Raw genomic sequence first — 9386 nt, 5'->3', positions numbered from 1 at the left:
GCTGACTAATCACAGCTGTCACCTCTCTGTTCAACATACTTAAAAGCAGTCTGCATTACTTCCTGGAATTTGACACATTAGAATGCAATGGGACATCTTTGGTCATGGTACTGACAGCATTCTGGACATTTGCTACCTCTAATTTAGTGCTACTAGTATTGGCACTTGTCTTCTCAGGCCAAACAAAGCTCTACTGCAAAACTCACGACTTTAAACAGGTCGTGTAGCCCTACAATCAAGAGACTCACGTCCTACTGAGTAATCACTGATTTTCCACTGCCAGGAAGTCTTTATAAAAGAAAAAAAAAAAGAAGGTGGCAGTGGATTTTTCAACAGTGTTTAGAGTTCCTTCAGGAGTCATGATCTCTTATTTACAATTGTGCCTTGCTTGGTAAGAATCATTACGTTTTTCCTTCCCCTCATTTATCACTGCTCAGGCCTCTCCATAATAGCAAGTACCCAGATTCTTTAAATGATCCTGTTTCAGCCATCATAGCGTATCAGAAAATAGTTCAAATGACACAAATTACCTTTCACAATTTAGACAGATGCTAAAAACTGGTATAAAGATTTCCAATACAAAATATTTCCTGCAAAAGTAGCATTCAAAGTAAATACAGAACCAGAGGAGACTCTCAGGTATCTTGATGAGAACATGTGATTTACAGGCAGACTAGGAGATGAAAAACCATGCATTTCACAAGGACAATAAATTACACACAGTAACACTATAAAAAGGAAGAGATTTGGTTCTTATTTGTCCTTCCCCCACCCTCCCTAACTAATCTATTCAGATAAATTGTCATAGCAACTTGAGTTATGTACCAAGGATGCCAGCAAAGACATGCCAATTGCCTTTGGAGAACTCATGAATAGTCCTGCCTGTCCTGGTGCTGGCAGGGACTAAAGCTAAATGCCCTTCTCTGCTACAGGTTCACTGTGTACTGCCAGAGCAACTTCTCCTGGCACTGGCACTCCGTGCCCGGTGCTCTTGCTCAGGCTCCAGCCATGAGCCTCCAGTGTATGTTAAAGGCAAGGCTGCAACATTCAGAAAAACTCCCTTTTGTACTTTACAATGTTTTAGTGCATGAGAGTAGAGTTCAAAAAGAAACCAGACTTTCTGAAATGATGGATGCTATACACAGTGGAGCACACTCTTCAAAAGAGACACTGGATTTGTTCTGTGTGCACTGAACACAATGGATACTGTCCTATGCTCCTGGTCAAGTGACTGACACTCCTATCAATAACAAACACAGCCACCCTGAAGATCATGCAAACATATGATCCCCCAAGAGGGAAGATAGAATTCTTCCAGCAATTTTAAAGAATGTTTTCTTTGTAACAGAGTCCTTTCCATTTCAAATTTGCAAAGTGAAAAGTGCAGTAGGCAATACAGAATTTAAAACAATAAACACATACCACAGCAGATAAATAGGCATTTATTAAAGTTCATCTCAAAACAAACAAAAATAATAAAGGACATTAAGGCATCTTGTTTTCAATTACAGTTCATACAGTAAAGATGACTTCTTATACAAGAGAGCAGATTAGGGAAAAAAAAGAAAAGAGCTCTCGTGAAGAAGTTCTCCCAATACATTTGATGGATTACTGACTTCCACTGTCCCACCACTTAGTCAGCAAATCCCTCAAAAGAATGAATGCCTATTTCTCCAATGAAGCAGCTACAAAATCCCAACACTCATTGAGACACATTGCTGCAAGAAAGCACTTTTGCCCCTCCTCAGACAGTGGGATGTCTGGAGAAAGACCAAGACAGGATATCTTGGAGAATAAAGAAGCTGCACTCCTGCTATAACCATTCATTTTGAGCAGACTAGAATATTTGGCCTTGCTTTCACTAATATTTACTATTTCAGCCAGTAACTGGTGAAAGCAAGACCACAAGCTCTAGCCTGCTTTGCAGAGCAACAATTTGTATGTTCTCCTTCTAGTTCATACTAGATAAACAAATGACAAAGGTCTTATTTCCATGGAATAATTTATTTTGATGAATTAAGCTGTCAAGCAACCAATCACTGTTATAGTGCTTTTTTCTTCAATTGGAATAAGAACACCAGGAAATGTTTACAGTATCATTGGGTTCACTATAACAGGATTTTACTACAGACTAAATATAAATTAATAAACACTTCAGCACTACTCACTTCACCACACTGGCTCTCTATATCCTTTGTCACGTTCTAACCTTCATTTAAGGCAAGTTTGTTGGTTGATTTTTCTGAAGATGGTCTCTAGATAAACTTGTGTGACTAGATTTACAAGTTAGGAAATCGAGCTTTATAAAATGTTTACTTCAACAAATATGAAATTTATTAAGAGAGAGATGGTGACTCAGAATTGCACTGTATTAAAAGGTGGAGTTTCCTTGTACCAAAGTCCTTTATTCATCATCTTTAGAACCAGTTTTGCTTAACTATAAAAGAGACACAAAAAGAAAGTATTCAAAGTTTAGACTGCCATTCCATTTATTAGGAAACAAGCACATTATTTCCATCTCACACTGAACACGTGTATACTTAATTAACAATACAGACTGATCATGCTACTGTACCAAGAGACTGAAAAGCATCAAAAATTTATTCTTAAGCTTAAATACTAAATGAGCTTATTTTCTGATCATGGAAGTTGAATTAAAAAAAAAAAAAAACAGAAAAAAACGAATGACAACCAACTCCAGAAAAACCTCAGGGCACTGTTGCTATTTAATTTGAAGGCTCTATCACCAGCCCTCCAAAAAGAAAAAAAAAAAAATGAAGTATCTTCACACGTCTGAGAGAATTCCCATATAGAAATTTGGACAATATAAAAATAGACATCAATGTTAGCTTAGTATTTCTCACCTTTTAAAGTTAGGCTTAGAATTATTAAAAGTAGATTCCATGCCTATCATGAAATCGATCTGAAAACCAAGATATCCACTATATATAGCCACTTTTAAATCAGAAGGACTCTGCCCAAAACAACCTTCATCATTTACTTGCTCTTATTTAACAAATGGAAATAGTGTTAGGTCTTACAGTGAAAATTACTTCAACTGTGTAAAATATAATAGTTTGCTTTCAAAATTGTTAAGCAGTGATTTTCCCTGAATCAGCAAAGACAAGAGGGTGGAAGAAATCAATACTGAGGGCACAAGTGAAAAAGAATTATTCACTGGAGGAGTTGCAATGGAGAATGAGGCTTGTAGGAGACAGCAAGGTGCTCCCACTTGGGAGATCTTCCTTTTTTTTCTTACTTAGCCACTGCCCTCCAGAACCTGGCAGCACTACTAACTTTAAGTCTTCTTGTCAGATGAAGACAGAATATTTGCAATGCATTTGGTTAGCAAAGCCCTCTCATCATAAAATGAAAATTTAAATGCTCAGTAAATAAAAACAGAAACCAATGAAGTTCAAAGAGTGAAGTCCTTCAGACTAATACTCAGAAGAACTAGCACTTTAAAGTTTTTGAGAAATTTGTAATTAGAATCCAAAATAAGCAGCAGTTCTTACTCTTTCTTACAAATCTTTCTAACAGTAAAAAAAGAGAACTTGAAAATACTTACATGCTGGACACATATAGAAATTAATCAGACATCATAGTCAAATCCAAACATAGTTAGGAAGAAAAGCAAGAAAAAAATGTATCAGATCAGTTTTCTTCAGGTATAAGTACAAATAATTTTTAATTTACCTACACAGCATGTTCACAGTACTGTGTATAATACACTCACTTTACCTTAATTACATCAACCCAGTTCCATCCTCGCGGGAGCTCCCCTTTGTTATCTGCAGAAAAAGGTTTTCATTTCAACACACAAAGCTAAGGGGAATATTTATCTTCCTTCAAAATCAACCCACAAAACTCTAAATATCCAAACCCCTCAATTTCTGCACTCTGAAGCCATGAGGACAGAAACAGATTTTAATGTCTTAAACACAGTGTGCTGTTCAACCAACCTCAAAGTGAAAGGAGGAGATGAAATGGCCTTAAGCTGTGCCAGGGGAGGTTCAGATTAGACTTCAAAAAGAACACTATTCACTAAAAGAGTAGTTAGGTATTGGAATAAGTGGCCTAGGGAGGTGGTGGAGTCAGTGTCTCTGGTTCCAGAGGTGTCTGGATGTGGCACCTGGCGATAGGCTTAGGAGTGATTATGGTGGCAATGGTTTGACAGTTGGATATATGAACTTGAAGGTCTCTTCCAACCTCGGAAATTCTCTGATTATATGACTAAAAGTAATTAAAAGTTTAAAGAAAACCACTTCAGTCCACCTGAAACTTAGTTTAGAAGGTACTCCAATAGGAGCTGGGCTGACCAGCAATGATGAATTCTGTCAAAGAACTGAATTTTATGCAGCTTTTCCTCTATACAGTTAACATTAAGGTTCCCAATTACAGATAGGTTAGGTAGATTATAGGTGGAAATCACTATCACAGGGTACAGCTTATTGCTACAATAGGGTAGTCTTATGCAGATCATGATTGAAAACTGAAGGTGAACACGAAAGAGCCATCAGCAAAATTAACTGAACTAATCAATACTTCCAATCAAAATCCTTCTATTTCATTGAAAGCATTCAGTATCTGCAGAAGCACTTCTATTTCTAGAATGCAAACTAAATTACATGTTTTACCTTGGGTTCCAAGAGAAATACTTCTGTTTAGAAATCGTATTTTTAATAATGTGAATTATTTATGAGGGCCCATCAACAAACTGCATTTTTTGCTGAAAGTGAATTTTTAGAGGTCCCAAATCCTCTCCTTCCACAAGTGTTTTTTGAAAATTTCATTTCTGTCACCAACTAAACTAAACTAAACTAAACTAAACTAAACTAAACTAAACTAAACTAAACTAAACTAAACTAAACTAAACTAAACTAAACTAAACTTCATGTGTCATTAAACCATGACTTTATAGAAAATCGCTGTGACTACAACTAACATCTCAGGCAAGAATAATTCACCTAAAACAAATAAAATGGAGACAACATACTTAAAGTAGTTCGTCTTATTAACAAATTACAAGTTGATCTTTCTCTAGCAAGGTGTCCTTGCTATAAAATTTGGATTTTCATACTGATCAAAGCAAAGATGATTACAGAGAACAAACCTGTTTTATCAGCTAGTTTTCGTTTCTGGGTTTTGGATAACTGCTCCTTCTTCTCTTTTTTCTTACTGGGTGGCACATCAGGAGTTCCAGTTGAAATGTTATTGCTTACTGAAGTCTGAGGAGGATAAAAGTCGTTGCAAACATTTTATATATTAGTTCCATGGCTATCTCTGTGTGATGTGATTACTGATCCTGACATACTGAAATACCTTGACTGTCAGAAAGAAGGAATGCTGTCAGCAGCCTGCTGCTTTCAATCAACACATAATCAGGGTTGCACTTTTAAAAAAGATGTGTTAGGGACTGGAATTATTCTCTTCTAGTTGCAAAGGGCATCTTTTTCACTTTTACAATTTAATCATGGCATGTGGCTTAGTCTGAATGGATTCAGACTTCTCAAACATTCCTTCCTCCTCAAAGCAGATCTGCTGCACCATCATGGCAAACAATGTGTTTACACAACCAAAAGCCACAAATTGACCCAGCCTGACTACTTTAAGACCCTGGAGGTGCACTTATGCAATCCCAGGAAGGCTGCAGTAAATTGCCATCCCTCCAGTCCTCAGCAGACACATCTCTGTTTCAGCTTCCTTTAGTTTTGCTTCTGCTCAAAGTCTCCATTTTAATGTTATCCTGTGGGACATAACAGCAGGCTGCACACATTTTGGTATAACAGCAAAATAACTATCAAATAGAAAATTATGACCACAGAGCATTGTGGTACCAGACTTTATGTGTCACTTTCAGCCACTAATATGTATAACCAATGAACTGATTTACAACTTAGAGAGAACTCTGAAGTATTCAGGTTATAATAATCAATTTTTTTTTTCATTTTTAAAAGCACAAAATTAAAATCAGAATTTATCTACTTACCACAGTGTTTACAGGTTGATTTTCCATGAACACCTCCTTATTGTCTTTGGCATATTCAAAAAGTGTGTACGTCATTGCAGTTCCAAGATTTGCTTCAACTTCTACCATTAACTTATCCAATATACTTTGCTTAATAGCTGAAGATCTAAAAGAAATCATTAAACTCAACTGTAAACTAGACAGATGATAAAAAGCTCTTCAAACAAAGAGCCCCCACCCCAAGGTCAGGGAGTGAAGCTGTCACAAATACTTACATTGTGTTGTTGAAGAAAGCATCCATCGATATGACTGGTGCTGTTTGTGGATATGTTTCTGGCCAAGAAACTTCTATTAGAAAGGCTTTGGGATCTCCACTTTCACCTATCTGAAGAGAAAAAACCCCAACTTTATAAATCAACAGTTTCCAGTCACTTTCTGAGGATTATAAAGCCAATACAGAAGTCTATTACTTCTTTTAGACCATCACAATTCCTTGAGACAACCATTTTGACAGTTATCAGTTAGAAAATAAAACTGTGATCTAGAAAGAGCGTTAAATTTTGGACATCAATATCAACATTTACCCTGCAGTTTTCATTCTAGAAGAAGCAGCAGAAACTGTCAAATCTCTTTTTACAGTTAGGTTTTTTTAATTCCTTTGTTTTAAAAGCTATTTTGTTGTATCTTCAAGCCAAATATTATACTAACACATAGGAGAACAGAAAATATGAAGCCTTTTCTCCCCTCCACACATTTAAGCACAGAGCAATATGAAAACAAGCCACAAGATAGGGTTGAAATAAGGATGATAATAAACTAGTAACCTAAGATAGCAAAAATAATGGCAAGAGTGTCAATATTTACTTCTCATACCTATAGATAGTTTATTTCCCTGTACAAAAGAATGAGCAGTAAGAGACTTAAGAAGACAGTAGAATGAGTCTGCATTAAAAAAAAATGCAGACAAACAATCAGAAATAACTGTTTCACACAAGGATTTGGAAGACTAGCACAATAAAGTTTCTAAAACCACCCCAAATTCTTCCTTATTTGCCTCATTATAAAAATCAGTCTTCATCTAATTATGTAGAATAAAGTGTGTTCACAAGAGAAGACCTAATCAAGGCAAGGCTATGGTATTGCTGCTTTCTTATTTACAATATCTGTTTCAGCAGACTGGACTAACTGACACTGAAAACCACTTGTTTAGTGGTGAAATAAATAAGACTTTAAATCAAGAATCTGCAACATTTTTCGAGGCAGCGTTTACAGTTCATTCCCCACTGCTACCAAGAGCAGAAGTGGCTGCAAGGTTCACAGGGTTCTCTCAGGAAAGTACGGTCTGTATGCAGTGCAAGTCCTGCAAAGCCGCATGAATCCTTTCTATCTTCCCGTGCACTGACTTGCATTATGACTTCTCACAGTACAACTTTTTCATGGGAAAGATGTATTTTTGCCTTTGTGTGACAATAAGCTTTATTGTATTTGAGTTATCCTCACTTTTGACAATTATTTTTTGTCTAATAAAAATCAGCAACAACCAAAGCTAGTGAAACGTAAAATGACACACTTTAAGCTTGTAGGCCTGTCATATTTCCCCTTTCAAAGGAATTAAATTTATTAAGAATGATTCAATCAATGAAGAAAGGCTGCTCTTACACGGCTGGGATTCCAAGTACTATTAATTAATTGAGCTGTATCTCATTACAATTAGTGACATTATTCTTAAGTTACTTGAGAAGTTTCAGAAAGGTAATCTTAGACGGTTTCTCCCTAAAACAGGTGCATGGCATTTTCAGAAGTCTCCCTTCTGTCCCATGGGTGCCTAAGATTTCATCAGTCAAGTTCTCTGGCCATCTGCCTCAGTCTGTGCCCAGAAGGACTTCCAGGTTTTTAAATTTGGGAAAGCTGGTGAGAATTTCATGCCAGAATCTAGTTGTGTACCTTGAACTCAGCACTCCCTGTATGTCTCTTCTGACCAGACCGTATCAGTGCACACACCCAAAGCATTTTGTGGGTTTTCTCTTTAGCAGGTAAACAAGAGATGATCAACAGTCTTTGGGCAAGAGACTGGAACCTTGTAACTGAGCAGTTAACACAGGATCCAAATCTTACATAGAAACATCTCTATAAATCTCTCAATTTCTGACCAGTAAGGGTAAATATTACACAGCGGGCTGGCTCCTTCAGAGGGCTTGACAATTCTGGCTAGGCGGGGCAGGGATATGCAAGGGATGCCCGGCTCAGGGATAACTGGCTTGTGGTACCGAGCAATGGGACAAGAGGCAATGGAAGTTCCATCTAAGTATAAGGAATGACTTCTTTACTGTGCAGTGACCAAGCTCTGGAACAGGTTGTCCAGAGAGGTTGTGCAGTCTCCCTCACTGTGGATTTTCAAGAACCGACTGGCCACAATCCTGTGCCATGTGCTCTGGGATGACCCTGCTTGAGCAGGGAGATTGGAGCAGATGACCCACTGTGGCCCCTTCCAACCTCACCCGTTCTCTGGTTCTATAATAAATCCATGCTGGCAGCAGGTTCATACACACGACATCCTGTCTATGAAGCATCGTTGTACCAAACATCCTGAAAAAACGCTATCTTTTCTATATCTATCCTTTACTGCATATCGGATATCTCTTCGGCTTAGAACCCCCCAGTATGGCAACTACAAGACAGCAAAGTAACTTCAAGGTGCAACTTCTCCTTACCCTGTACTGGAAGGACACCGGGCTGAGCTCCCTGAAGCACAGGTCTCCCTCGTAGATGGAGCGCAGCGCTTCCAGTTCCATCTGCAGCCAGGGCCAGAGCAGGGGTTACCGACCGCAGCCCCGGCACGGCGCTCGCACCTGCCGCGCTCCCTGCGCGACGCCCTGCCCGGCCCCGCCGCCGCCCGGCTCCCTCCCCACGCACCCCGGCTCCCTCCCCACGCACCCCGGCCCGCTCCAGCGCCCGCCGCTTCCCTCCCGCCCCCTCTCCCCGCAGGGCTCTACTCCAGCCTCCCAGCCCTGGTTCCGCTCTCCCTCAGGCAGCGGGGCCCGGAACTCACCTCCTGGTCCTCGTTGGCCGCCATGGCCGGAGCGCGCCGCTCCCGCTCCCTCCGCCCCGTCCCGGCCCGGCCCCGCCGCCGCCGGGGCTGGGCGGGCCTGGCTGGCGCGGCCCCGCCGGACTCGCACGGACGCGCCTTTCCCGGGGGCAGCGCGGGGCAGCCGCGGGAACCGCCCCCTGCCCTGCCATTGGCCGGCTGCGCGTCCCCCCGCGCTTCCTCCTTCCGCTCACTGGCTCCTCCGCAGTGACGTCCCCGCGGTAGCGCTTCTGATTGGTCCGTGGGGCGCAGCGGAGGCGCGGATTGGCCGCTCCCGTTGCCCTTCCGACGCTGCCCGGCGCTCGCTTCCTGAGGCGGCGGCCCGCCCGCGCC

General features: G+C 40.4%; 1 protein-coding gene across 1 annotated transcript; it reads right to left on the bottom strand.

Moving 5' to 3' along the window:
• Window positions 1–1426: 1426 nt before the first annotated feature.
• On the bottom strand, window positions 1427–9187 carry RWDD4 (RWD domain containing 4). Its single transcript, XM_066185918.1, has 7 exons — window positions 9018–9187; window positions 8680–8760; window positions 6244–6353; window positions 5990–6134; window positions 5114–5228; window positions 3742–3791; window positions 1427–2437 (listed from the first exon to the last, which is right to left on the bottom strand). The coding sequence occupies exons 1-7, from the start codon at window positions 9039–9041 to the stop codon at window positions 2405–2407; spliced, it is 558 nt and encodes a 185-aa protein (XP_066042015.1). The 5' UTR covers window positions 9042–9187; the 3' UTR covers window positions 1427–2404.
• Between the last annotated feature and the right edge of the window lie 199 nt (window positions 9188–9386).

This window comes from Chamaea fasciata, unplaced genomic scaffold (assembly GCF_029207755.1).
Source record: "Chamaea fasciata isolate MVZ Bird 193981 ecotype frontalis unplaced genomic scaffold, bChaFas1.0.hap1 SCAF_6, whole genome shotgun sequence".
Classification (NCBI taxonomy): domain Eukaryota; kingdom Metazoa; phylum Chordata; class Aves; order Passeriformes; family Sylviidae; genus Chamaea; species Chamaea fasciata.
Note: the sequence above shows the minus strand (reverse complement) of the source record. Positions and strands in the feature narration are given on the sequence as shown.